The sequence below is a fragment of the Oxyura jamaicensis genome, chromosome 14, assembly GCF_011077185.1.
Source record: "Oxyura jamaicensis isolate SHBP4307 breed ruddy duck chromosome 14, BPBGC_Ojam_1.0, whole genome shotgun sequence".
Lineage (NCBI taxonomy): Eukaryota > Metazoa > Chordata > Aves > Anseriformes > Anatidae > Oxyura > Oxyura jamaicensis.
This window is the reverse complement of record NC_048906.1, coordinates 2,744,572-2,772,370: the sequence shown is the minus strand read 5'-3', so window position 1 is coordinate 2,772,370 and position 27,799 is coordinate 2,744,572. Positions and strand designations below refer to the sequence as shown.

At 46.7% G+C, this 27,799-nt stretch overlaps 3 protein-coding genes across 8 annotated transcripts in view; all 3 read left to right on the top strand.

The window, feature by feature from the left end:
- Positions 1-232: 232 nt before the first annotated feature.
- On the top strand, positions 233-14,583 carry LOC118174420 (chemokine-like receptor 1). Of its 3 annotated transcripts, XM_035339742.1 has the most exons (4): positions 235-363; positions 1,214-2,327; positions 8,313-8,316; positions 14,574-14,583. In XM_035339742.1, the coding sequence occupies exon 2, from the start codon at positions 1,231-1,233 to the stop codon at positions 2,314-2,316; it is 1,086 nt and encodes a 361-aa protein (XP_035195633.1). In that variant the 5' UTR covers positions 235-363; positions 1,214-1,230; the 3' UTR covers positions 2,317-2,327; positions 8,313-8,316; positions 14,574-14,583. The 3 variants fall into 3 exon arrangements, with proteins under 3 accessions (XP_035195634.1, XP_035195633.1, XP_035195632.1); XM_035339743.1 differs by lacking the exons at positions 8,313-8,316; positions 14,574-14,583 and having other exon boundaries at positions 233-326; positions 361-363; positions 1,214-2,770; XM_035339741.1 differs by lacking the exons at positions 8,313-8,316; positions 14,574-14,583 and having other exon boundaries at positions 1,214-2,770.
- Positions 9,818-24,564, top strand: PRPSAP2 (phosphoribosyl pyrophosphate synthetase associated protein 2). Of its 4 annotated transcripts, none has more exons than XM_035339739.1 (12): positions 9,823-9,986; positions 12,113-12,232; positions 12,817-12,967; positions 14,026-14,078; positions 14,197-14,263; positions 15,218-15,390; positions 16,319-16,434; positions 19,501-19,556; positions 21,881-22,029; positions 22,714-22,784; positions 23,201-23,347; positions 23,870-24,564. In XM_035339739.1, exons 3-12 carry the CDS (start codon positions 12,849-12,851, stop codon positions 24,026-24,028), a joined length of 1,110 nt encoding a protein of 369 aa, XP_035195630.1. In that variant the 5' UTR covers positions 9,823-9,986; positions 12,113-12,232; positions 12,817-12,848; the 3' UTR covers positions 24,029-24,564. The 4 variants fall into 4 exon arrangements, with proteins under 4 accessions (XP_035195631.1, XP_035195630.1, XP_035195628.1 ...); XM_035339737.1 differs by lacking the exon at positions 9,823-9,986 and adding an exon at positions 11,065-11,200 and having other exon boundaries at positions 23,870-24,028; XM_035339738.1 differs by lacking the exon at positions 9,823-9,986 and adding an exon at positions 11,144-11,170 and having other exon boundaries at positions 23,870-24,028.
- A 3,047-nt stretch (positions 24,565-27,611) lies between these two features.
- Positions 27,612-27,799, top strand: part of SLC5A10 (solute carrier family 5 member 10) — a 35,146-nt gene continuing 34,958 nt past the window's right edge. The window contains exon 1 of the mRNA XM_035339727.1: positions 27,612-27,788. Within this exon, the coding sequence (XP_035195618.1) occupies positions 27,774-27,788 (15 nt within the window). The 5' untranslated portion in view covers positions 27,612-27,773. The remainder of the gene's footprint in view (positions 27,789-27,799) is intronic.

Sequence of the window (27,799 nt, the reverse complement as noted above, 5' to 3'; positions counted from 1 at the left end):
GAGGCTGTGCCCCAGGCAGAGCTTCAGGGGTTAAATCGAGGCACCGTAAAATGCGGAACGAGGGCAGGGAGTAAGAGATCCTACTAAACGCCTCGTGGGGCCGAGCCATGGAAAAATGCTGCGAGGCACCGTGAGTCACGGCACAGGGGAGCGGTGTCTCAGAAGGGAGTCAGCCCGGGGGGGAGAGCAGAGCCAGAGGGAGCACGGTGAGGAGCACGGCGCTGCGGTGGGTCCTGCCAAGGCGGGTGCAGGCTAAGGGGGAGCACAAGCTTGTGGGGGCAGGTTTGTGGGCGAAGGACCGGCTGTTGCACCAGGACACACCTTGGGTATCTCTCTGCCTAGGAGAAGAAGCGTCCTCAGAAGGTATTTGTTGAAGGAATGGTATTTTAGCTTCACCGGTCTAGAGGCTTTTTACTGTCTTAATTTGGCATTGGTCATCCAAAGGGGTTCGTCACAGCTGTGTGATTCGGGTTTCCACGGTTCTGGTTTTGGCCCCTGACTGCTGCTGTGGGCCATCCATGGGTGCTCTGACACCACCGACAGCAAAACCTGGGCTGGTTTCTCGGGCGGTGGGGGTTCCTGAGACGTGCAGAGCAGTGGTGGGGCCGTGTGGCCATTCACAGGGCAATGCCAGCCCCCTGCCCCACAGTGCTAAGGCTGCAGTGGGCCTCCAGGCATGGAAGGAGCTGCAAGCAAAAAAAAAAAAAAAAACTATTTTATTATCATTTATTTTCTGGCTTAAAACGTGGCTCAGTGTTGGTGGGCTGGCAGTCAGTGCAGGTGACGAGCTTTGCAGGGATGCAGGGACTTCCCAGGAGATGTGTAATGGGTTTTGTCTTGATGGATCCCTGGGTTTTTGCTTGCAGCAGTGGGAATTGTCCCCGTGGTGGTTGAGTTTCTGCTCAGATGGCTCCCCTTCCTGTCCCTTCTGGGACGTGTCAGATCAACCCAAGGCATTCAGATGATCCTTCTCCCTCTGTTCTGGTTCACTGGGATCCTGCTCGATCCTGCTTGAATTCCTTGTGCCTCACAAAGGTTTTTCTGCCTTTCTGAAGCTTTGCAGATGCTGTAGAGAAGGGTGGTCACTATGAAGTTACATTAAATAGATATTCCAGCTTTGTATATACATCTTGCGTCCAGTTGCTAGCAAAGACTTGCTCTCCTGAGCTGTAGGAGCTGCAGCTAACAGCGGTGTGTGCTGCTGCGATTTCAGGACTCTGGCCTGCGGCGATGGAGAGCGTCTCTTCTTCCCCATCACCCTTCCCAGGCACTTCCCCCACCGTGCCTCCTGGGAACGCCACTGCCCACGATCACCACTCCGGCCTCCAGAAGAGCATGCACGTGCTCTCCATGGTGGTGTACAGCGTCGCCTGTTTGCTGGGGGTGACGGGCAACGGCCTCGTCATCTGGATTGCGGGCTTCAAGATGAAGAAGACGGTGAACTCGGTGTGGTTCCTCAACCTGGCCATCGCCGACTTCATCTTCACCTTCTTCCTGCCCCTCAGCATCGCCTACACCGCGCTGGGCTTCCACTGGCCCTTTGGGAAGCTCCTGTGCAAGCTGAACAGCACCATCGCCTTCCTCAACATGTTTGCCAGCGTCTTCCTCCTGACGGTCATCAGCATGGACCGCTGCGTGTCGGTGGCCTTTCCCGTGTGGTCGCACAACCGCAGGAGCCCGGAGCTGGCGGCCAGGATTGCTGTGGGGACGTGGGTCCTGGCCCTGCTCCTCAGCTCCCCGTACCTCGTCTTCCGTGACACCGTGGTCGGCTCCAGGAACGTCACCAGCTGCTACAATAATTTCGCGCTGTCCGATGACTACACGTCCGAGGCAACGCGGAGGCTGTGGAGGATGCGGCACAAAGCGATGATCATAACCCGATTCCTCTGCGGCTTCCTCATCCCCTTCACGGTGATTCTCCTCTGCTACAGCATCGTGGCCGTCAAGCTGAAAAGCAGGCAGTTAGCCGGCTCCGCCAAGCCGTACAGAATTATCATTGCTGTCACGGCCTCGTTTTTCCTCTGTTATTTCCCCTATCACGTCTTCTCCCTGCTAGAAATATCCCAAAACTCTTCCAGCCACGAGATGAAGATGGCCCTTTACATAGGGATCCCCTTGGTTTCCAGCCTTGCCTTCTTCAACAGCTGCATCAACCCCATCCTGTACGTGTTTGTGGGGCCGGATTTCAAGGAGAAGTTTCGCCAGTCCATCCTGTCGACCTTCGAAGGGGCTTTCAGCGAGGACTCGGTCCTGGCCAGCCTGACCAGCAGGAGGAAGTCCAGGTCTGCTTCGGAAGCGGAGGTGCCGAGGGTCTGAGCGTGCCCTGCGTTGCCGGCACGGCTCGAGGGGCAGTTCCCTTCCCTTCTCTGCAGTTTCCCCTCCTTTTGGAGCTGTAATCACAGGACTGAAGGCTGCGAAGGGCCGTGCACGCTCACAAACTGATCTGATTTTTGGGGGGGCATCTCAGTCCTATCACGACTTAACCAGAAAGCTGGCTGGAGCTGTGGCAGGGCAGGAAGTTGGAGTAGCAGCAATTCCTCCCCGTGCCCCTTCCTTGGCTGCCTGTTTCCATGCACCCATCTTTTTACTGGGCATTAAGCCCGTTGGGCTATGCCCTGCCTTGCTGCGGTGCCCGGCGTCCCTGGGGGCTGTGCTGGGGGGGTGACCACTGGGTGGATGGTGCTGCCGATCTGTCCCAGCTTCTGGATTTTTGCAGGCGACCCTTTATAAAGCTCTGGGATTGTGACTGCTGACGGGGCTCCCTTTATGTTCCCCTTTTCCTAGGGCTCCTGAGGAGGGAACTCTCTGGCACCCTGCACAGCCTCTGCCGAGCCCAGCCCTGGGTCGCCTTGTACGTGCCCGAGGGAGGCAGACGGGGCCAAATCCTGTCTGCTCCTCCGCTGGGCCCACCTGCCTGCAGCACGCTCGTACAGGGCAAGCGAGCTGCTGGGAGAATTTGTCCCTGCACTTGCCAGGCTCTCCTGGCAGCTGGGCCTTGCCAAGATGCAAAAATTCTGGGGTTCCACCAGGGGGCAAAGTCGGGTGCAGCTGTGTCGGTGTTGAGGCTGTCCAAAGAGGATGGAAAGGGAGAGCTGTTCCATAAATCCCTTATAATTAAATCTGTAAAAAAAAAAAACAAGCATCCTTTCCCATATATCATACCAGTCTGGTGCACGGACTGCTAAAGCTTAAGTAAAAAGTGATTAAATTAAAAAATAATAAATAAAACTAGAAGCCGCTTGGACATGCAGTGGGATCCACCCAGAGGCACTCTCACAAATGCATCTTTTAAAGAAACAGGGTTAAATGAAATAGTAACGTGTATTTCTGTAGGATCTGGGCTAGCTAGTAAAACATTCATCTTCTGTCTCTCCAGATGTGTGGCAGGGTGCATTACACGATTGCGCTCCAGTTACTTGGGTTTGATGTGCAGCCTAACTATTTCTGAGCAATGCTTGTCTGTGTTTGACATTCTTCTCATCATTATTTAGCTGAAATCTGCCTTTTTGTACTGTTGGTGAACGAATATTAAACTCCATTAAACTTAAAACCTACCCCGCCTGCTGTGTTGCCTGTGTGATAAAACACTGGGTAAGCCGTCCGAGCTGAGCAGCCAGATGAGAAGATGGAATCCTCCCGGCCTGGATGAATGTACAGGCACCTCGCTGTTCTGTGTGGATGACCATGCTGAGCGAGAGCTGTCATGGAACACGGGGTTAATTATGGGCCTGCTGGGCCGTGCGATATTAAATGAAGGTGGCGATCGTACCGGCACGCGTGTGCTTGACCTGAAATTCATGCATAATCCCGCGGAGATCGGGGAACGTAACGAGACCATCCATATGTCAAGCATGGGCGAACAGCAAGCTTTACCCTTTGCCACAAATCGCCCGTCAGGCAGGTAACAGTGCAATGTTTGCTGGGCAGCGTGCAACGCCGGGGCTGTTTGCTTGCTCCTGGTGGTAAACTCCAGCATTGATTGCAGTGTCAAGGTTGTTTGCTCTTGCTCTTTCATCTGTTGGCAGAGCCCACGTAATTCCTTGTGACAAACGTCTCCGAGACTGCAATGAAGGCCTTGGCCTCCCGTCGTGTCTCCCATCACCCCAGCACCCTCAAAGGCCAGGGCTTGAAGCATTGTGAGAGGAGAGAAGCGATTTTCTGGGTCGTTTGGGCACACGAGGTGGGTACAGGCTTCCCATGGGACATGGCTGAAATGAGGCAGTGTCTGGGTGGGCTCAGGAATTGCCGCTGCAATAGCAGGAGGCAACTGCCCTACAGAGCACCTCCTTCTCCAGGGCATCCCTGTTTCATCAGCAAACTTCAGAGCCACGACTGAGCTGTCCTCTCCTGTGCACAATTATCCCTCCCAGAAGTTGCCTCCACTCCAAGAGGCACATTATCGTGGCTAAGCAAAATAGTGTGTCTTTACAAAGCCGAACATCTCCCCGCACGATGGGGAAGGGCTGGACAGAGCCTTCAGGTGGCCATTTCTGAGAACAATGTCAAAATACTGGTGGGAATATAAACGAGGAAGGGAATGTTTCATTGGTGGTAACCCCCAGCTCACAGCCATCGCTGTGTCACAGGAGGCACTTGAGATAGGAATGGTTCTGTCACCCGGGGTCTGATCCCAAGCCTTTGTGCTGTGAGAAGCCAAGCTCGCAGCAGCACGGGGTTGGGATGCCCACGGGCTGGCTCCAAGATAAATCTCCCCCGTATCGAATTCCCTCGGGTTCAGTCTCATTATTGATGCTTATGGTAGTCCCTTATTCCTAACTAGAAGGCAGGCTGTTCTTTCTCTCTGATACTCGTGTTTGTCTGGTGCATATCCAGAAAAGCTTGAATGAGAAGAAAAATAAATAAATAAAAGAGGGAGAGAAAAATTTCCAGAGGTATGTAAAAAATCCCAAGAGGTTGAACAACATTTTGGCAGCTGTGCCGCCCTCTGACGCAGCTTTGCTCTCAAGGCTCTTTCAGATGCGATCGGATGGGTGGCGCTGGGCCCCAGGAACAGCCTGAACCCCCTGGTGTTTGCAGTTATTGAGGCCTTTCTCAATATTGCAAATTGTCTGCCCTGCTGGCACGGGGCTGATTGGCCCTGTGGAGGGGCCGTTCCGCCGGCGAGAGGACAGCCCTGCTCGTACAAAGAGGGCTGGGATGCACGGAGCCACTCGGGGCTGTGCACAGGGAGAGCAGAAAATAAGCAAGTTTTGGCAGTCGGGGTGTCTGGGGTGAATTGGCAGGCCAGAGATAGCAGTCTGGTGAGGTCTTTAATACTCTGGAGCTGAGCGAGGTAGATATGGTACGGCCAAAACATCTTGGTGAAGAGCTCAGAAAGACTTGGGTGGTGATTTTTGGCTAGAGGCTCCATCACGGTGAGCCCTCGGGTAGGAAACCGAAGCCCATGCCTTCTGAGTGCAGAAGTTGTGCTGGCTGGAGCTGTGGTCCAGAGCTGTCCTCCAAGGAAGGTAGCAGGGGAAGGTGATACCTCACTACCCAGTGCAGATGGAAGAATAACTAAATGGAAAGAGGGAGGGCAGAGGAGGAGCTGAGACAGCCTTGAAAGCACCAGCGGCATGATGGTGGGTGCAAATGGAGGGTGATTGCAGCAGGTGAGGAAGGTCTCATTAAGGAGGACTTAATGCGATGGTAAAAGCCTGTGTGAAAGCTCCTAGTTCCCTTGCATATCCTCTGGTGAAACCTTCCTGGTGAGTAAAATTTTTAAGTGTCCCATTCTTTGAGTTTGGGGAATGGGCTTGTTAGATAAGGCTAAACTAAAGGCAATGTGTGGTCTGAGAGCAGAACCTCTTCCAGAGCTTGCTGAAGTTAGGCAGGAAACAATATGAGAAGTTAGAGGATCAATATTGGTAAAAAGCTTCTCTGTGAAGGAGAGGCGTTGGTAATAAACAGTGTTAGTAAATCACGCAGGCCGAGCCTCAGCAGGGTCTCCCCATCTTGTCTTGGTGTAGCGGCAGGGTGAGGATCCCCTCCCGGTGCAGGAGTTAACCTGTTACTGCTGACCCAGGGTCAGCCCTGTTCAGCACCAAGCTGGGAAGGGAACAGGATGTCTCTGCTGGTTGCACTTTGGTCCTTCCCTGCACATCTCCTGGTTTCTGCTTAGCTGCACGGGGCAGAGCTGGACGCCAAACCTTTCTTTACTCTGTACATCTGTGTATGTGAGGCACAGGATCTCTTCTGTACTGAATTCTGCTTTAATGAGCAAGCCTGCTGTACAGTGACCCGTGACTAATTTGAACCCTTCCTTTATCTTCACTAACGTGATGCATGCTCGCTCCCTCCCCGTAAAGGAGCTGTAGCGTGGCACAGTAATACAGTGAATGGCAAGTCACACCAGGACCCGGTGGGCTGCACAGGGAGGAACGGGATGTTTGGCGCTGTGTAGCTGGTCAATTTTCCTAAAGTGGCATTGCCTCATTGTTCAGTTCAACGGCTTTTGTGCAATGGAGAATCGAAGGGCAAACCACATCTGCAAACAGGAGGCGACTGGGTGTTACGCAGGCTTTGCAGAACAGAACTGTACACAATGACAGCAAAGAGAATATGTGAACGAAGCGAAAGATGCTACTGCTGTTCTGTTTCAGGGCAGGGTTTGTTCAAATTCTCACCCTTTCATCCAGCTTGAGACATTTTTCTGTGCAGTGACCTGTTAAACACTGGCTATTCCAACAAGTCTCTCTCCTCTTTGTTTGAAGGCTGATAGGAGATCACCCTGTGCCCATGCTGAAGGCTGATGCAGCAGATCTCTGTTAATCATTTCAGACTGATCCGGAACTGAGAGCACTGCTAGAAACAGGAAAACAAACTAATCTCAGTGACTTTTTTCAGACAAAGCTTCATGACTCAGGAGGAATGTGACTGTAACAGAAAGAGCTGGTGCCTATTTCCTGCAGACAGCCAAGCCACAGTTAGGCAGTAATACTTGATAAAACAAAAAGAATGCTGTCTACCTACATAGACCTTCACATAGATAAGATTTGTACTCTGCTCTGGGGCCTTTTTTAAGGCACTTTGGTTCCCAGAATTGGGAAATAGTATTTTCCAGATCACTATCAAGTATGGGAAAGAAATCATAAAATTACTCTTCCTTTCCTTGATTCAGAAATGTATTTATAGCTGCTCTGAGTCCTGCCTCACCAGCTGGGTAATATCCAAGCTGGCATCTTCTGGAAACCAGACACCATCGTTCCCGAGGCAGGGATGGGAGGTGGTGGCCTCCAGGCTGTGCTCGGTGTGAAGGTGCCCGTGCACTGCAGAACATCCCAGCAGGCTCAGAACGGGCGTGTAGGGCAGAGGATGTCTTTAGGATGCCTTGTAGGAATAACTGCTGGGAGAGACAAAACATATACGCAGGGCCGTGTTAGGATCACATCAAAATGTTTCCCCAGCGTGTCAAGTTTAATAGCTCTTAGCGTGATGTAGATTGGTGGAGGACTACAACATCCACTTTTATTTAAAACAAACACCACTCACACACAAAAAAGCACCACCACAACCTGGCAGAGCAGTGATGGATGAAGCTTAGGAGACTGGGTGATAGTAGCATTTGTCTTTTCTCAGGTGATGTATGCAGGCTGTCATCCAGCCAAGCATGGGATGAGCAGCGCCCTTCGCCTTGGCTGGACTAGGCGTGGATTTTTTTTTTGAACACTTCTTCCTGCCAGGGTTGCATCTGGATTTAGAACAGCAGATCTCTCTGAGCCACTATATTCACACCCTGCAATTTTTCAGAATTCCTCAGATGATTGCTAATTGGATCACTGTAACCGAAATAAAATCCAGGTGCTCATTTTGGAGGAACTATTTGTAAACTCTTGGATAGCATATTGTAAAATTAACAAATCCCTCTCCCTCGGGACTTGAGATTTAAATTTACATTCCTCTGATCAGAAAAAAAACAGAGGCAGGAAAGAAATTGATTTGCTCTAAGAAAACAAAGGCGGAAGCCTTAGAAAAAGCATCAGAAGACAATCTTTTTAGTTCCTGGTTCTGTGGTTTGCTTAGGCAATGTCAGGAATTTGGGGCAGCATGAATCAAGTAGTCAGCAAATTCTGGGTGTCCCCAGGGTATTGAAAAATGCTTCTGGGGAAGGCTGCTAATTGCATTATGGGTCATTGCTTCAATATGTGTTGTTTCTAGCTGTTCTGCCTTAAACTGCTCTGCCGTGCCAGCCTGTAGTGAAATCCTGCGACGGAGACTGATGCTAAGAGACATCTCTGCTGCTCTAATGAGGCTAACAAAAAGCTCAAACGCTCCTTCCCACAAAAATACAAATCAAAAGTGAATGTATAAAGATCAGTGCACCTGAATGAACAGTGGAAACACCGGCACGTAAACAGAAAAATGCAGACTGGAAATGGTGGGGATGGCGAGGAGGCCCATTTTCTTATGCTTAGCAGCTTAAGTCAAAGAGGCGCTCCAGAAACCCAGAATCACTGCAGCATTGTGTGTCTGAGGGTACAAACAAGCTTACGGTCTCCCTGCTCACATATTTCAGACAGATGTCTTTGCTCTGCGAGGGTGCTACAAGCAGAGAGCTCTGCACCTGGCAGCTGCTCCGCGGCTCCAGGTTAAATTGCTCTCCTGCCCAGCTTTGACTGCTGGAAGAGGAAAAAGACAACTGATGAAGTGTTGGAATGCAAGGAGCAAATATTGTGAGCCATGGGGAAGCACTGGTGTGCGAATACTTAACGTGGAAAATACAGCTCATAAGGGTAGAAACCGTTTCAAAAGATTAAACCAAAAGTTGTTGTTTTTCAGGTGCATTTGGTGAGAAGTCCCGGCAGCTGTGCCTTTTCTTCCTCTTTCATGGTAATGTAAGTATCTGTTCAGGTGTTCCAGGCCTTGCTCAGATGCATCCTGTATGTTGCAGTCTAGGAATAAATAAGTATAATTCGTTTGTGAGAAAAGCTGTGATGAAAAGTACCTGATTTGTACCTTTACTCTAAATGGTAAATTTCTGATCCACGTGCAATAAATTGCCGTTGCTTTTGGGCACACTGAAAATGTAACCTGAAACATCTAGCCACAGAGCTAGTGGAAAAAAGGATCAGAAAAGGAAAAAGGGTTGGTGCTTGGGTATTTACTTGGAGGGGAGGGAGGAAGGAGGGACAGATGGACAACCCTGTCAAGAGCCTTACCCTCCTGAATTTGTGCAGGATGACTCTAAAGTTTGTCAAAGGAGTGAAAGTACACATAGCTTTTGTCATGGAAGCTATCCTGTGATAAAACGGCTTTTAAAGAGTGACTAAACCCATCCTCTTGCTGCAAATAACGCAAAACACCTTCATCCAGTTTAACCCAAGTGTGTTATGAGGGGGGCCCTGACAGGGGACTCTGGGCCAACTGCGTGTGCTTTAGACAGTATTTACAAGGGAATTGAGGGACCGCTTTTTGCTGTTGTTTTTGACTTTGCAGAACATCTTCGTTCCCCACAAACCCTGCTGGATCAGCTAGCAAAGGCTGCGGATGGTGGAGCCCCTCCATTTTGCTGGTGGAGCCCACAGCAGCGCAGCCAGCCACCCCTCTGGGAGCGCAACCTGGCGCCATGCAGACGGACACCTGCCTGCTTTTACCTTTGCGAGGGGGCTCTCACACCCCAGGCGGGGGCCGCCACCCACCTCCTGTGGTATTTAGAAGGAGAGGGAAACGATAAAACGCATCTTCGGTAATGGGAGCCCCCAAACACCCCCCGCCAGCATCGCGGGGCCAAGATGGCGGCGGCGGGGGCTCCCCTCAGCCGCGGCGCGAGGCCTTGGCGGGAAAAGCGGCGGGGGATGGGGGGGGGGGGGGAGGGCGTCGCCTCGCGCCCCCCCCTCGCGCCCCCCCCCTCCTCCCCCCCCCTCGCGCGGCGCCGCCATCTTGCGAGCGGCACCACCGGAGGGGCCGAGCTCCGCCGCTGCCTCCGCCTCTCCCCGACCCCTCCGGCCGGGCCGCTTCTCCCGGGGCCGGGGGGCCGGAGCCGGCAGGTAAGGCATTCACCGAAGGGGCCTCTCCAGCCCGCTCAGCCCCGCTTCAGCCGGCTGCGTGAGGGTAGGGTGCCCCCTTCCACAGCCCCCCCCCCCCCCCCCCTTCCTCACACAGAGTCCGCCGCCTGAGGAAGGGGCTGTGAGGGCCTCGCCTCAGGGCTCTGAGGGAGGGAGCCCCCCTTTGGGGCGGCCTCTTTTCCCCCTCTCCAGAGCAGCTGGGGGCTCCTCGCTCCCTCAGGTGAAGGGGAGCAGCGGGGGTGCCCCCAGGCCCCCTCAGGGAGGGGATCCTTAGGTCCAGGGGGGGCTGGGGGTGTGCAGCTGGGGGACACGGAGGTGTGGGGCTGAAGGGGTGACCCTCCTGCCTTTTAGCCCAGGGGGACACAGCCCTATTTCTGGGGCTGGGGTGTATTGCATCCCCTCGTGGGGAGTGAGCCGGGCGGGGGTCCGGTCTCCCCCTAGCCCTTGGGGATCACAGGAGCGGTGCTGTGGTGGTCCCAGGTGGGTGTCGCTGCCTCGGTGCCTGTTGGTGTGCACACACTCGGTTTGTGGAGGTGAAGCATGTGGGAATAGGGCTCGTGTACACCCAGTCCTGTAATTGTTTCCATCCTCATGTGTGCAGCCCAAAAAAGAGGTAGGAATTTGTGCGCAGTGCCTATGTGATGCATGCATTTTCTTCCAGTCCATGCTGGCTTGGAAGACCTGCCTGCCTAAAGCCAGAGAGGTTTGTGGTCCCACGTGCATTTGTGGAGTCATGTCTTTACACACCTAATAAAGCTTTTGTGAGCGTGCTGTTATCCCAATACCCTCCTGAAGTTTGATACATGGGTGTTACTCTACAAACAGGACTTGTCCCTGCCTCACACACAGCGTAGCCCACTTGTTGCTGCTGAAATACATCCACAAGGAAAGTGCTTAGCCTGTGGTTATGAGAAAAACCACCTTCGGTGTTGCTTGTGGATGTCAGCATCTTACTGTAGAGTGAAATACATCCTGAGTGATGAACAGGAAACAACTCTTGTCTTTCAGCACATTCCTTAATTCCCCTCATTTTCCTAATCCATGCAGAAAGGAGGTAACATAACTGGGGAAAAAAAGTCATAAAAACACCATGTAAATATTTTCTGGACAATTTGAAAGCTGTCTTTACGTTATTCCAGTCTGATCATATAAGAAGGCTACTTCAGGTGATGTTCCAAAACCTAAAAGCATTTCTAGTGCATGCCCCCTTTGTTGGGTTTAAGATGTCCTTAAGGCCATTACGGCTGTTCGGCAGGCCACCTGGGAGCTGTGGAGATTAGGCGTGTAGCAGAACGAAGGAAGATCTGTGAGCTAGGAAATGGAATTGGATTTTTATTTTCCCTTAAATTGTGGGGAGCCTAGTTTGGAAGGGATGTAGGCAAGCTTTAGATTGGATGTCTGTAACCACTGCCTTTTAGGATTTGGGTGTTGGTTTATTTTATTTTTTCTTTTCCCAAATGTCTGAAAGTACAGGCAGAAAGGGTTTAATGGTATAGGATATGTATGGGCCTGTGGTATTCCATTCACCCCGGCTCCTGACGCAGGATGAACTGGGTACACTGCTGGGACTAGGCCAAGCCAAGCACGAGTACGGCAGGTTGCAAAGGTGAGCTGGGGTAGGTTTTTAACAGAGCTAGACAGCTGCTCCTGCAAATACGAAAACTCTTTATTTTTAGATGCTGTTTGGGAGCACTTGATAGTCAACAAGCCTTCAGTTTTTTAGAACAGCTACAGGTGACTTGAAGAGGTAGGTTTCTCCACAGGGAGATGTTTGCCAGGGAACTTACAGATTTATCTGAACTCCCATTTACTCTGTTTTGAATTGCACAGCTCCTATTTGATATTTTCAGCCCCCTACTTAATGCTAAAACCCTGTACAAATGAACTACTTACACATAAGTGAGGTGCTGTAGCTTAGGACTTTTTTGGCTGCTGGCAAGCGTGATTGTTTCTTTTATTTGAACAGAAAGTATTAGAATAGGGCATGGAAACGTTTCAAAAAAGAATAACAAGTGTGAAGATGGAATCCCATCAGTTAGTGGTGTTTGCCTTTATTTTGGTGGAAAATGTGTAGATCTGCTCTTGATGTTCTTCTCCTGTCTTCACAGGAGAAATATTAGTATCAAAGAATGACAACAGCTGCTTCACCAAGTGGATGCCTTGTGCGAGAGGCCGTTATTTACAGCTACCAGCTTTACTGAGCTCTTCCTTACACTTCATCCTTATTTGTAAGTGTATAATTTATTGAAAAGAGGTGGAAAGATGCACGGCTATGGAAATAGACCCCTCTAGTCAGTTTAGCAGAGGGCTAGGACCTAAGGGCTCTCTTGGCTCAGCTCTACCTCTGACTGGCTTTGTCATTTTGGAAGTCAGCATTGCTCAGTTCTAGAAAGGGTACTGGAAAAGAGAATCTGTGCTGCTGGATGATAGCCTGAGGAAAGCATTTAATAAGCAAATAAATAAATAACCGACTGTTAAGATGTTGTCTAGGGCAGATCCTTTGGAGACCTCTACCGAAGCGTTTTGCTGGTGGGTGTGTAAAGCCTGGGGACAGGAGAAGGAAGCAAGAGAGGCACAAGTCCGTTCTTTGTGCCACACTGCTGGGTATGCTGAGCTAGGTTTGTAAACAGGGTAGCTTGTGGGTCACAAACCACTGTAAGGATATCGTCGTGGTGCTACAAACATGTTGGTAAATAGCAAGACTGATGGAGAATACGGGATTATGAGAAATCCTTCACTGTATAAACAGAGAAAATTTGTTCGTTTTTGTTTTTTAAAGCTGTGGCTTTATCAGGCCCTTGCTCTCTTCCAGTCTTCTAGGAGTGGGAAGACAACTTAGGTTTGATGTTTTGTGTGCCATCAACTGAAATTGGGGCCAACATGAATATAACGAAGGGAGGACTGGTGCTGTTTTCAGCTAATTCCAATTCATCATGCATGGAACTATCGAAGAGGATTGCGGAGTAAGTAAAATCTGCCTCCAGGGCAGCTTGGGATCTTGGTGCCATTGTAACGGGACTTCTTTTAGTGAAGACGGATTTCTCTGTTTTACGGTAGTTACACGGGAAAGCTATCACAGCTGGGATGAACATCTGGCGTACGGTATTGCACAGCCTATTTCAACAGATCGATAACAAAGAAAGTTCCTTGTGATTAAGTTGTTCAGTGACAGGCTGTGATTGTCTGTAGTATGTTTGTGAGAATGTGGGAAAACTAATGTTTGGGTAGCGCTAAATACTCGTGGCAGGAGTTCTCAGCATGTTCTCCACCTCCTTGTAACAGTTTTCATAGGGGCAAAGCTAGATCTGTCCTCACTGTATGCTTTAGGTGGGGACATTCGATGAGCTTTAAATACATGAATAGCTTCAGAAGAGCTTTGTGGCTTAAGTGATTTTTTTACCTTGCTCTTGTAACAGTATTGGGCTGCATAGTGCAGAAGTGTGTGCTGTGGGCTTCTTCCTGAGGCTTATGCACCCAAAGTTAGATATAGAAAGGCATCGTGCCTCGGAAGGACTTGGGCATATGTGCCTCTCATATTCTTTTTCTCCTTTTCTTAGTTGGTGATGGGCTGTGCTAATATTGGAATAAACACAGCAGACACTCAGATTTCCTATTCTCTCCAGACTGCCATTGATCTATGGAAAAGGATGCTTTAAAAGTGGATTCTAAGCATTGTGAGCATGTGTTGTCATCTGTCTATACAGATACAGAGAGTGCAACATGTGTAATGGGTGTAAATATATATACACATGAGAAACTGATACGTAATAAGCAATATTTTTTACTCCTTTGGTTGTCCTTCAGAGCTTGACTTGAAAATGAATTTAGTTTAACCTCCAGTGCAGCTGTGTTAAGAGATTCCCACCACAGTAACTGGTTTTAGTGTTTGGGGTTTTCTCTTCCTGATTTTCTCCTCAAATAATGGCATTTTCAGTAACTATCACATTGTATGGGCTTTTCATTCATTTAGCCCTTCATTTTCACTTACTGACTTGTGGTTTTAATTTTTCTTCCCCTGCAGGCGATTAGGGGTTGAGATGGGGAAGGTTCAGGTTTACCAAGAGCCAAACAGAGGTGAGCATTTCATGGGCAAACCTGGAAACGTACCTAACCACAATCTGCCTGAGTTGTTGCCCCTTTCTTGATTCCGTTGCATCTTGCTCCTGCACATCTTACCTATTTCTCTTGACAGAAACACGAGTGCAGATCCAGGAGTCTGTGAGAGGAAAGGATGTGTTCATCATCCAGACGGTTTCAAAGTGAGTAGCTGTTGAGAGGCACTGTTGCAGCGTTTTGATGTGGACTGTCCGTAGGAATGCTTCTGTTCTAACTTTTCTTTGCATATTATGTATGTGACACAGTATAATAAGCTTAGATTAATTACAGAGGCTTCTCTTTGTGTGCCTTTTTTTTGTTTTGATACATGCACAAAGAAGACTTCAGTGTAAGCTAACTTCTATTTTCATTTTCAATGAAAATATCAGTGAAACTTTCCCCATGGTTTCTGTGTTCTTTCGCTAAGTGCATTCTTTTGCTCACGACATTCTCTTTAAATTCCTCCCTTTTCAGCTACCATGGCTCCAGCACCATCACAAAGCGCTAAATGTAGGAGGAGCATTTCCTAGGCAATGTGTCCTGATTCAGAAAACAGTTTTGTTTTTGTGAAAAGAACTGTAAAAATGCAAAGACTTTTTTTGATTTCTAATGGCACCAAAATAGTAGGTCTCGTAGTTGATGACTGGTTCTCATCCCTAGATACCCTCTGTCTTCTCGTTTAGATCAGAAAATAGATGGCAGTTGGTAAATATTTAGCCTGCTGCTGGCTTCAACAAGAGAAGTATGTTGTAAATCTGATTTCTTAAAGGTTATCAATACTGAAAAATACATCTGTTTTGCTTTGTGAGCAATAGAAATAGATGTTGGAGATAAGTGTGGTGTAGTTTTTCACAGCGACATGCTGTATCACCAAAAGCATGAAAATGGAGTATGCTGAAAAGTGCTGAAGTGACCAAAAAAGCGAAGTGAAAATGAAATGTAATTCTAGTGAAGAATTAAAATGCTGGGTACAGGGCGCTTACATCCTTCGGTGTGCAGCTGGATTTGCAATAAGATCTTTCACACTCATACAGTGGAATAATGGATATAGAAATTGTGTTGAATTCAGCTGCAGGATTTTTATGCGTGAATACAGAACTAGACGCTTCTCATTCCAGGGATGTGAATACTACGATCATGGAACTCCTGATCATGGTGTACGCTTGCAAAACATCCTGTGCCAAAAGCATTATTGGAGTGATTCCTTACTTCCCATACAGCAAGCAGTGCAAGATGAGAAAAAGGGGCTCCATTGTCTCTAAATTACTGGCTTCAATGATGTGCAAGGCTGGTAAGAATGCAGGTTGTTATGCAATAATCAAGGAAATTGGGGGTCCCCTGGGCAGCGCTCAGATCCAAAGAGCTCTGTGCACAAGGTGGGACTTGGTTGAAAAACTTTGCAGTTATTTTTAGTAAGTTTAACATACACGTAGAATATAACTAGAGATATTTCTAGGTGGTGAGTTCACTTATAAATAAATCTCGCAACATCCATTTTACATTGCATCCTACTGTACTGGCAAGATGAGTCTGCTGCTTTGGGCTGTGCTGTCCCTCCCTCATAATGCTGTTCTTGGCCTTTCTAACATTTTTGAGCAGTTGTACTTGGACATTTCTAGTCTGTCTGTCTTACCTGTTGGATACTTGGTTTGTCCTTTACAATTGAGTGGAGGTGGGAGAATGAGTTTATTCATTTTCAGCCATTCAGACACTTTATTTCCTGCTTCTTTCCTTTTGCTTCCTTTCCCTGGGAAGAATTGGCAGTTACAACGAGCACTGCGATCTGGGTCTTATCGTGGGAGAAGAAATGTGGCAATGATTAGAATTTGGGCCTCTTTCTGAGGAGTTCAGAACTCCGATGTTTGCTGTGTTAGGGTCCTACTATGCAGCAGAGGACCACTTATCTTGTTCGTGGTTCCACGTTGTCAGGTGTAAAGGGAGCAGGAGCATACCTGCCTCAGTGTGGCACTGCTGGTTCAGTTACTTGGCTTGTTCTGAGGTGCTTGTTGAAGACAGTAGCAATTTGGGAAGCACGGATAACCCTTGTGTATTTAAAAGGGACATAGTGACTCGGATTACTGAAAGCATGTAGCATGATATTCTTGTTTTCATGTAGCTTAGAGAGTTTGTTCTGAACAACTTTGTTAAACTTACTAGAGAAATTAAGTGTGTCTGTTATTGCTTACTTTTCTTGATGTGCTTCTTCATGTCTTTTTAAGGACTAACTCATCTCATTACCATGGATTTACACCAGAAGGAGATACAGGGCTTCTTCAATATTCCAGTTGATAACTTGAGAGCATCTCCATTTTTACTACAGTACATCCAGGAAGAGGTGAGGAAGGCCTACTTCTACACTGTTTAAATTATTTTTTGTCATGTCTCAAGGCTTGTGGAACAAATTCCTGTGAGAAGATTAACTCTTCAAACAGAATTTTAAAGGGGGGAGGGTCATGTTGGGGCAGGAAGTAGTGTGGTTGGTTCTTTCCTTCCCAGAGAGGCCTGATTTTCCTTTTCATGAAGAACTGGCATTTTATTTTCCATGTAAGGATGCTGTTCTGTCATCTTATACATATTCTGCTAATTAATACGCATATATAAAAGAGCATTTTTCTATTCTAAATATCCTCTTCCTTTCCTGTTTCCAATTTCCTTGCTATTTACAGGGTGGAATGCTGGTGTAGGTGTAATTTATATAGCATTATGAAAATATTTTGTAGGCTAACTTGTAAACGATGAGAGCCTATCCATCCTAATCTGAAAATAAGAACAGATGACTTCTGTTGTGGGGAAATCTCCACCTGCTGTTTGTTCAGCATGTCTTGACTTGAGGAAGCTTAACTTGTGATGTTCTGTGCAGTCATTTCTCCATCTTTGAAATGGATATGGCTTTTATAAAGTGCTTTGAGAAGTGCTGCTGGTAGATTCATGCGGACAAATTGTGCAGTTGGTAATTGTAGGTGTAAGATGTGGATTATGTCTGCCTAATCATCATTGGGAAGAAAGCAAAATTTTTCCTCCTGGTGAGAAGAAAACTTATAGTTTAAGCTCTTACTTTTAAACTCAAGCATTTTTTTTTTTTGTATAGAGAGATAAGGGCCTTAGTTTGAAAAAAAAAGGGGAAAAAAAAAAGGATTTTTTTATGATACTTGTAAAATTTTGCTGGGGAATCAGTTACCATTTGAATGTATCATTACGATTTGTTTGGTAATTTGTCTGTCTGACAAAGAGGGAAGATGACAGAACAAAATTCCTGGCTCTGACTTTACCGTAGTCATTCACCTTGTGCACCAAGACAGAAGTACTGCATGTTGTAATCAATACAGAAGTTTTTTTTTTTAAAAAAGTGGAAAATCAGATACGTAGACTGAAGACAAGTTGTGCCTTTGTATGTTACTTGAACCTGTGGACTGTGGTAGGTAACAAGGTCACATTCCTAGTTTAGTCTTTAAGCATATCTTGATACCTGAAGTCTTAATGTTTTACAAAGAATTGCTGCAGCTTGGAGTCCGGTGCTCCTGGTGCTTTCTAACAAATGAACGTTCACAGAGCTCTGCTGAAGTATGTGTAGAGAGGACTTCGAAGATCCTTCCAGTTTTTAATTTCTTCATTACTCTGCTTGTTCATGAGATGACACGAAATGTTTCAAGGGGAAGTTGTGATGGGATGTGTTGAATAGCATGAAATAGAGTCCAGCTTGATAAGAACGGAGGTCACTTACAAAGCATTTAGCTGAAAGTTGAGAGGATGAGGCCGTACAGTCGTTCCCTGTCAGAAAATTATGTGTAGGTGTGAATGGAGCTATTTGATGTTCTGGGATGAAGTCAGTCCAATCAGTGAAACTCATTTGTATACAGATAATTTGGTGGTTTTCCTTTGTATGCCTAGAAAATATTTATAATTAGTGTCTTCTGTCTTCCTTATGTGTACATGTTAGGCTCAGAGTGACTCGGTAATCTCGGAGTGACATAGCTCTTTGTTACTAGGAGCTGTTGATGTCTTGCTGTCTCTTGGATGACATTTCTGGCTTTCTGACTTCATTTCGAACAAATTTGATAATTTGGCAGGGGAAAAATGAGGCAATGATGTCTGAACAAGATCAAAGCCTTTATTATGTCAAATGACAGGCCCTGCCTTGTCCATACCTTCCATCATGTTAATCTTCATAGCCTGTTGTTTAACTAAGCATTTGTAAAGGACAGAACATGCTGAATTCCCAGTATTGTAGGTGGAGTTGGTAGCGCTGCGGATTATTAATGCTGCCTGACTCGTCCTCTGAAAAGCTCTCATTTTCAATTGGTTAGGCCCGTGCCAAAATTCAGAGCTTAAATCAGCATGGGAAAAAATTCTTTCAGATAGAAAGCTTTTGGAAACACTCAGCAAGTACGGTGTGTGTTTGAGGATGAGGCTGTGGAATAACTTAGCTTGCTTGTAGTTGGAAAAAACAAGTATTTCTGTGTTTTGGAGCTGCTATTTAACAGCTGGCAGCAAGATCCTGAGCTCCGTGTCAGGGCCCTGTCCCTCCAAATCCATCAGGTGACAGCTCTAACAGATTGATTCTCAGATCTTTAGCTGAGAGGCTTCAGGCCCGCAATACTGGGGTTCCCCATGGGTTGGATGTGCTCTGCAGGACTTGCTGTGGCAGCTGCGAGTGGCTGTGCGTTACTGTTATGACAACTGCTGCAAGACCAGACAGGTTCTGTGTGTGCTGTGCTCCGGCACAGATTGTCCCAGGGCAGCGCAGTGAGGGAAAACGCTGAGTTTGCAAGGAGGGGGCTGCAATGAGATACTAAAGTGAGCCCAGGCTGCTGGTGGAAGGTCTGGAAGTGACAGCCTGTGGCTCCTGTATGGGTGCAGTGAATGTAGAATTTCTCTTCCATTTTTCTTCCTTTTGATGGTCCCTATAAGGAGTCATATGATGTGGAGAGGCCTGTCTGTTTTGTGTTTTGTTTTGTTTTTTTTTCTTGGTGTACTTTGAAAAACAACCCTGAAATGAGGAAACGGATTAAATGCTGTGTTTTCAAGTGATTCAAGACTGTTGTGTGCATTCACAAGACAGTTTAAGTCAAACAGGAAACTTTAGTTTAGATGGTTTCCTGTTTTTAACACTTGCCTGCGTAGCCCATACGTTCTTCTAAGGCAGTTACTTTTGTGTGATCTGTATATAACGTGGTGTTTGGGAAAGGTACAACTTTAAGATAAAAGCTGAATTTGCTTAATATCTGGATTTCCTGAGATGTAAACTCACAATATGTACCATGGATTCTTGAGATTGCTTTCTTACGTTAGGTAAAATATTAAATGCTTAAAATTCTTTTGGCAAAATGAAGTTCTGATTCTTACTGAGTTGAAATTTGTCTGAAGATATGAAGTAGACATTGCTATCTGTTATTCACTACAGATACCAGACTACAGGAATGCTGTAATTGTGGCCAAATCACCTGCGTCTGCAAAGAGGTGGGTACGATCTGCTCTCTTGTGTTAGAGCAGGAAATCTCTATCCTGATTTTGTTCTTTGGGTCGAGTGAAGGACAGATATTCAACAATTAAAAGATGCAGCCTGCAACCCCCTGCTGCTTACACTTTCAGATGTGCAGGTTTTACATCATCACAAAATCTTAATAAATCTAAGCAGAGGATAAAAAAAACACACTAGGTGGTGTGGTAAATCAGTGCAGTGCCTTATGATAAAGAAGCTGTTTAATTATATGATGTAATACTCGTGTACATTTACATTATGAATTTCCTACTCTGAATGAAGAAAATTCACTAGAAGTGGTACACCACTAATCCCAAGTAATCGCTTAGCAAACAGCTTAGAACGTGGTTGATCAGATCCTAAATGTGGGCTGACTTACCGTCTGGCGTGGTGGAACAGGATTTGATGGTTGAGACTGCTTTCCTTGTGAAGTTCTTGTTGGCCACACAATTGTTAATTCCTGTAGCTTTTTGGTTCACTATACCTGATCTACAGAATTATACCGCTCTGAGAAGGTGGTAAAGAGTTGGCTGATGATTTAAGAGAGAATTTATTTGCTGTGGTGACAAACCAATAAATTGCTGAGAAGTTATCTAGTCTTTGCCAAGGAGTCATGATATTCGTTGTAAAACCAAACATTGTTTTCTACAGTAAATCAAAAATGCTTTACTTTGTAGAAGTACAGTGAGGGGAGCACCTTGTCATCTTTGTTTCTCAGTGGTGGTACTTAGGTGATTTTTTTTCTCTGTTGGCCAATTACTTTACATTGTCTTTGTTTCCTTTATTGGTGTCAGTATTGCCTCTTGGGTGTAGGCAGGCAATTGCTGAAGCATTCTCATGCTTGTCAAGTAACTGTGTACGCCAGCAAATGACCTCACTCAAGTTGCACATGTGTAGGAAAGGAGACTTTGCAGGAGAGGATCTCAGAGCTGTGTGTGTACAGCCTCTTCACGTGTGCTTGTGAGCATTTCAGAGTAGTCTGAGGGAGGCGCATTGTGTTTGGACAAGGGTGGTTGAACGCTTCAGCCTAATTAAGGACAGCGCTTCACAGATGAATGTCTCCCTGTGAAAGAGAACTTACTCGTGATGGAGCGTCTGAGCTTATTGGAAAATGAATAAATCATTTTGCTGTTTGAACTTTATTCAATGTCATATTGCATATTTAAATCATTGTAGTTTCACTGATACGATTACGCCTTGTAAGTCATAACTCTTAAATACGCATGGAACCATAATTTATCTGTATTTAACCTCTCAAAAAAAATGCCCCGTGGTTGTCATATAGTTAAGGTAGAAGATTCTCCATTTTTATTAACTGAGCATCACAATGAGCAAATCACTCGGTGGAGTTGTTTGGATAGTGAAACAAGGCTTAAGGTTAAAGGAGGTGATTCAGGCCACAGGTCCTAGATCCGAAGGTTAGAACAAAGTGACGTGCTGGTCTCACTTTGACCACAAGGATTGCAGGTCGCTGGTGTAGGCTAGATCCTGAGCTCCGGGGTGTGCAAGGTAAGGTAGGGCGAATGTCACTGCTGCATTTTACTTGCTGCTTGCCGCGTCTGGGTTACGAGTGCTGTCAGTTTCCTATTTTCCTGACTCTGCTTTCCACACTCATCCAGCTAACCTTAAACTTCATTACATAAATTGCTAACTTCAGTCAAATAAATGCTGCATGGCGAAGGAACTTTTTCTAAGTATGTAGAAATCCGAGCTGTTTAAATTTCAAGAATAGTTTGTCAGGCAAAACGATTTTGATTTCTTTTCTGTAAGATAGCCAAGGTTACATGTCAGAAGGTCTGGGATATTGTCTCACTTAGTCCAACGTCTTGCTAAAAATAAACAGATGAATATTTGTTTTCTGTTTTCATTTGAATATTTTTTCCTATTTAATTAAATATAGGCAACCCAGACATCTAGGCTATTCTTGGTGACTGTTAGATGAGACCAGCTAAAGCATGGGATCTCAAGAATGCTGAAAGCCAGGAAATGTTTTCTGACTGCTGGGCAAAACAAGGGAATAATCAGATTTGTGTGACTTTGTGGCATTTGCTCTGATGCTTGCAAGGCCAGTGTGGATGCTTTCAAGGTTATTTCCACTCTCACAGGGCTGGTGAAAACAAGATGTTGGGATAGGTGACTTCTCCTACGTATTTTCCTACAATTTTAGGATCATTCTGCTTTTCCTCTGAAATTTTAGAAATGAAGTGGTAATGGATTAGCATTGCATGTATCTAAATGCGTTTAATATGCGTGAATGTGTGTATATATACATGTATCTATTTTTTTAACCCTTTCTCTACAGGGCACAGTCATTTGCTGAGCGCTTACGGTTGGGAATTGCCGTCATTCACGGCGAAGCTCAAGATGCTGAGTCTGACATGGTGGACGGTCGACACTCACCACCCACAGCCAAAAACGTAGCTGCTATTCACCCCAGTTTAGAGATACCCAGTAAGTAAGTTCTTGTGTGAGAGTGTTCACCTGTTGCTTTCTGTGGTTTTGGGAGACGGGTGACAGTGATGGCACCGTCAAAGAGGAGCGATTCTTTATAAGAACATGAGGAAGGGGAAAGGTTTGATGCTTTTTGTCCGTAGTTTTAGTGCTAGGATGGTCGTGAGATCGGTGCCCTGCGTGGGAGGAGCTGTGCCACCACAGTTAGTCAGAAGAGCCTGCGGCAGAGAGCCCGCGCTCTTTTGCCAGTTGGTTTTCATGGGTTTTGTTCTGGGACACAGAGCTAAGAAGCTGAGTTGAGCTGGGTTTGTGTGGAGCCGGATCAATGTCATAAGCCTTGACAGGGAACTTTGCTGAACGTGGGTGTGACCTGTAGCTGTGCCAGCAAAACTTCATCGCATGAAAACCTAGCTTGGGTTTCAGTGGGCTGATTGAACTGGTTGTGCCTGCATGCCGCTCTATGCATGTAGTTAATACTTCCTCACTAAGCTTAAAAAAAAAAAAGTATTAAAATCTTGGTGCTTTTCCCAGCAACACTGTAATAGTTGGAACAGTTGTCACCTCACTTCCCGCTAAAACGGTGGTGACCCACGCAAAGCTGACGTTTCCACACTTGAAGTAAATTGTATAAACCTTCTTTCTTTCTTTTTTCTACCTCTATAAAAAAAAATTGCCATTGATCAGTGCTGATTCCCAAGGAAAAACCACCCATCACAGTTGTTGGAGATGTAGGAGGAAGAATAGCTATCATCGTGGTAAGTAAGATTCCGTAGCTTTTGATAAATTAAACTAAATCTGCTGAAGTTAGAAAAATCAAGTGTATTTTTGCAACTAAACTTGGATGGTGGGCTTTTGATACCGTGCTTTTTATACCATGAGGCAGTAGTCTGCACGTTTACTGAAGCTGACTGTGTGAACTACGGAGCGATGTTACAGTAGGTTTGGACGCTCTGTTTTTCCACGCTAAAGCTTGCCATCTAGCTCAGGTGTCCGAAGAACAGCATCAATGGCAATGTCCATTTTGCACTGGATGTAAGCTGTTACATTTAAAAGGATGGAATGTCATCCTGGGCGCACTGCGTTCGTTATCCGCAGGTAGCTCAAGACTACACGTTGGTCTGAGAATGTGTCGAATCTTCCCTGACTCGAGAATGTCGTCTTGTTTTGACAGGATGACATTATAGATGACGTTGACAGCTTTCTGGCTGCAGCGGAGACCCTCAAGGAGAGGGGGGCTTACAAGATCTTTGTGATGGCCACGCACGGCCTGCTCTCTTCAGATGCGCCCAGGCTGATAGAGGAATCTGCAATCGACGAAGTAAGCATGAGTTCCGAATGGCCAGTCAGACGGTCTAGTCGGTTTGTTTATTTCTTAAACAAGCATTTTTCTCCTGACGATTCTTAAAATACACTGGCGTTAAGAATTCAGGTGGGATGTTGCTGGGTTTAGGCTTTCTTACCGTTGAATTGTATGCTAGAATATCAGCATACAATATCCTTAAACTACAGCAGTGGAAAAGCAGGGAGAGCAGAGAGATGACAGACTGCCGGTATAAGCAGACTTCTCCCTTCAGAGTGGGGGATATTTTTGTACCTTCCTCTGACCTTAGGTGTCAGAACGAAAGGAGGGAAGGACGTTGCCGTTAGTATCCATGGATACACAGTGTAGCAATGCACAGCTCTTCCTAAGATTCTGATCCTGACAGTAATGTAAAATCTTCTGGTATCAGCAAGGGTGGCTTCGGGGGGCTGGAGGACAGACATTCCCCATCGCAGTTCTGATGCGGGAGGTGGAAAGCGTGAAGCCGTTAGGACTTTCTATATTTTCTCCTGTCTGTAGGTGGTTGTTACAAACACGATTCCTCATGAAATACAAAAACTCCAGTGCCCTAAAATCAAGACTGTGGATATCAGCATGATCCTCTCAGAAGCCATTCGCAGGATCCATAACGGCGAGTCCATGTCGTACCTTTTCAGAAATATAGGACTGGATGATTAATGCGTTTTAGTCTAAAGAAACACCCGGGCCAAACTGGAAGCAAACAGATAATGAGCTGTGAAGCATCATGCTTATCTTAATATTTCTATTGAGCCACTTTTTGTTTCCTCTTGGTTTAAGTATCAAGGTAGAACAGTTTTTAAGAGCTATTTTTTCTTTGCAGGTATTTTTTGGGGGGGGGGATGGGAGGACGGGTAAACATTTTACAAAAAAAACTGTTCTAGTTGCTTTTAGGTTAGTTGCACTATACACATAGTGGGGGGAAGAAGAAAAGAAACACAAAACACTTGAGGCAAGAATTTGGCTTCTAAATTAAGCATTCCTTTTCCAAAGCTGCTTGCTACAAGTGCTTTAAAAGATAATAAAATGAAGTGACTGTATAATATTTGCATTTTAAAAGCCAAAAAGGTTGTACTGTTGTATGCAGTTAAGTGATTTTGTAGGAGTGCTTTTATAGAAAAGCATATGAAATATGCACCTGTATTTATTTTCTGCGACAAAGAATAAAGATTTGTTTTGTGTGAGCTTTCTAAAAACGTTCATACAATAGTCACTTGTCTTCTAAAGCGTCCCCCCTTAAAAATGATTTGCAGATCCTATGATACGGAAAGGAATCGGGAGGTGGATTGATTCTTTTATGCTAATGTGCTACCTGGGAGTGTAAACAGGATTCGGGCTTCTCGGCAGAGGAAGATAACATCTGTTTTGCTTGTTGCTGTGCTGTAACACCTGCAGACAAGGAGAGGCTACTTTTCCTTAATACCCTAATGCTCATCGCCGCATTTCAACCTGTCTTTCTGCTGAGCAGTCTTGTAAAATGCAAACCACGCGCAACCTTTTACCAGCCAGCCGGTTTCTGGGGACCGTCACAAAGGCGTCGATAAGATTTGTTGTAATTTGGCAGGTTCAGCACACCTGCAGCGTGCTGCTTCGCTTCGGGCTATGTGGAAGGGAACTACGCCTGTGGCTGGGTGGCAGGGGACAGCGGGGACTGGGGAGAATTTGGGAATTACCTTTTTTGGGAGGGGGGGACTGCTTGTGGAATTACTTGTTTACCACAGGGATGGGGCTTCTCTGGGGATGGTTTGGGGATTTGGTTAGTAGGGAGAGGTGGTGGTTGCTGCGTAAGGGTGGAATATCTGGAGGTTCCAGCTGATAAAACCAGCTCATCACAGGTAAATGGGTTTTCAGGGGTTTGTAGTCTTGAACAGATTTATGGATCTGCGTTTAAACAACAAACACAACCAGCCGTAGTGTGGAGTTGATGGAGTTGGACTTGTTCAGGGTGGTTCTCCCTCACTTCCCTGGGCGCCTGCATGGGATGGCCGCCTCTGAGCTTCTTGGAGGCTGAACTTCCTGGCTTGTGGTGGATCAGTGAGCGTTCTCGGGGGGGTTGGTGTCTGTTGGCACAGCACCTGTGGAGGCCTGGGCTGTGACCGCAAGTCCTCTTAGGTATTGCTGGAAGATCTATCAACCTTTCTTGGTACATTGAGCAAGTGAGATGAAGACTTTATTCAAGCAACTGTCCAGATAACACTATTTTCATTCTTTATTCCGTGAGCTTATTTTTATCCGAGGATTGTTTAATCTTTTACGTTCCATCTCTAGGAAATGTCAAAATGCAAGGCTGCGCCTGGCTGTCCTTCAGTTACGGTGGGTTACTGAACAGTTCGTGGTGTTACTGGATGCACCAGGCTGACACATTAACACTTGGTGTACTTTGAAAGTGTTAATGCAGGCTGAATTCCAGCTGAGCAGCGAGGGAGGACTTTAATCCTTCCTACAAGCGTGCAACCCCCAGGTGGGTCCGTCGGTGATGGTTTCGGGAGAAATACCTCGATCCATCTCAGTGGTGTGCACGTTAATTGGCGTGTGCTTTCTTAATGAATCCCTGTGATACGTAGTTGGAGAGCTGGTGAGAGAGCCAAGCATCCAGTGCAAAAACCAGAAGGATTACTGAATACGGGAAAACTTTAAATTCAAGTATTTCACTCTTGTTTCAAGCTGGCTTTTGGAGACGAGCTTCATCCCTGCGAGCATTTCTGCTGGTCAGCCCTGGCTGGCTGAGGCTCCACAACTCCTGTGTTCAATCATCGATTTGGCACATAACCCCCCGCACCTTGGGCTAATTTAGCGCAGTAAAATTGTATTAATTAAAGAGTTTGAAGCTATCGTGGTCATAAGACGGGATTGCTGGACCTTGGGCTTTCCCAGTGGGGCGCGTGTGACTTCACTCGTGTTTTTATGTGCTCTTCCAGTGCAGCGTGGTCCTGCAGGGTTGCCCAATCTCTGTGTGCTTTTCTCAGAGGCAAAAATGCCGGATCACCAGAAAGGCAAGCTATTCTTAGAGGTGTTTCTCTGGGATCCTTCAAGAGAACATGACAAAAACCTGCTTTTTGTACAGTAATTGGCTAGTCGGGAGATAATGCAAATTCTTTCCAGATCGGCGGCATCGGCAAGAAAAACACTGGGGTTTGGCGTACAGCTTATAAAGGGCAACGGTAACAAACGTTTATGCTAAGGTCATGTGCAAAACTGCAAACAACTTCTCCTAAACTCGATATATTTATATAGCACTTGTCCTAAAACGGATCTTGTGAACGTACAGGACAAAAACGCCTGAACTCAGTCTCAAACTTACTGGTTTTTTAGCTTCCTTCACTAACGAAGTTATGCAGTCCCTGCGTGCCTGCTGGAACTTTTGATCAATTCGTAACCACGAAAAGAGAAAGAGCTGCTGAGACTTAAAATTCCTACAGGTTTCATGAAAATAATCGGCTAGAGGGGAAAGAAGCTGCGATAGTTGCTTGTCCAGCAATGTCGTGATATCGAGCACTTTTGCTGAGAGCCCCCAGAAACTGCACCAGAGAAGCGCATTAAATGCCCGCTGTAGGAGCAGCCTGCAGCTTCCCTCAGATCAAGACAGAAATGGGGGAAAAAAATGCAACAGATTGAGGCTCCCGCGCTGAGCAATGGCCCACAAACGCCTTTGGAAGTGTTGGAAGCGAAGCTCCCGGTGCTGCCTGGATTAATGATAAATTCCCCCAAGCAGCTAACGAGTTACTGATTCAGTGATCGCCGGGGGGAGGCTTTTCCGAGGATGAAGGAGGCAGCAGAGGAGGGATGGAGGGCAATTCCACGGCCGGATCCTTCTCCCCCTCGCAGCACTTCGGCGTTGCTGATCTTGTTGTCATAGTGGTGTATTTTTCCTTAAACATTGCAGTGGGAATATGGGTAAGAGCGTTCTTGTTCAGTTTCTGCTTCCTCCTGTAACCGTTTGAAGTACAAACACTCTTGTAAGAGTTACTTTTAACGGCTGGCTTTTCTGCGTGGCATCTTTGGAAAGCCTCTCGGTATTTTCCAGCGGCAGTTTGCATTTGTTGTGTGTTTTGCCTATTGTGCTGCGTTTGCTCGTGGCCAAGGCTGGGCCCCGCAGAGCCGCCCCGTCTGCCCGGGATGGAGGCAGGACGGGCGCATCCTCCCCGCTGCCCGCTCGGGGGTGCCTCCTTTGCTGTTCGTGGCTCCGGGTACTTGGGGTGCAGCTGCCACTTCGTCTAATTACGCTTGAGCTGCCGAGCTCCCATTAATTATCCAGTCTCCTGTCTCTTGGCTTCTCGTCTGGCAGACTTGGTTCTTGGTTTCTTGGTGTCTTGTCTGGGTTCGCTCTGCTGATCTCTTCTCCTCCCAGTCTTCATGCAGGGTGAACAGGAACACCGTCAGTGGCTATTTCCTTGCTGGCCGGGACATGGCGTGGTGGCCAGTAAGTAGAGA

What these genes read in the sequence shown, in the direction of transcription:
- PRPSAP2 (XM_035339739.1), top strand. Translation starts at nt 12,849, where the DNA reads ATGTTTTGTGTGCCATCAACTGAAATTGGGGCCAACATGAATATAACG. An exon ending in TTACCAAGAGCCAAACAGAG is followed by an intron (nt 14,079 to 14,196) that starts GTGAGCATTTCA and finishes TTCTCTTGACAG; the next exon opens with AAACACGAGTGCAGATCCAG. An exon ending in TCACCTGCGTCTGCAAAGAG is followed by an intron (nt 19,557 to 21,880) that starts GTGGGTACGATC and finishes CTTTCTCTACAG; the next exon opens with GGCACAGTCATTTGCTGAGC.
- LOC118174420 (XM_035339742.1), top strand. Translation starts at nt 1,231, where the DNA reads ATGGAGAGCGTCTCTTCTTCCCCATCACCCTTCCCAGGCACTTCCCCC.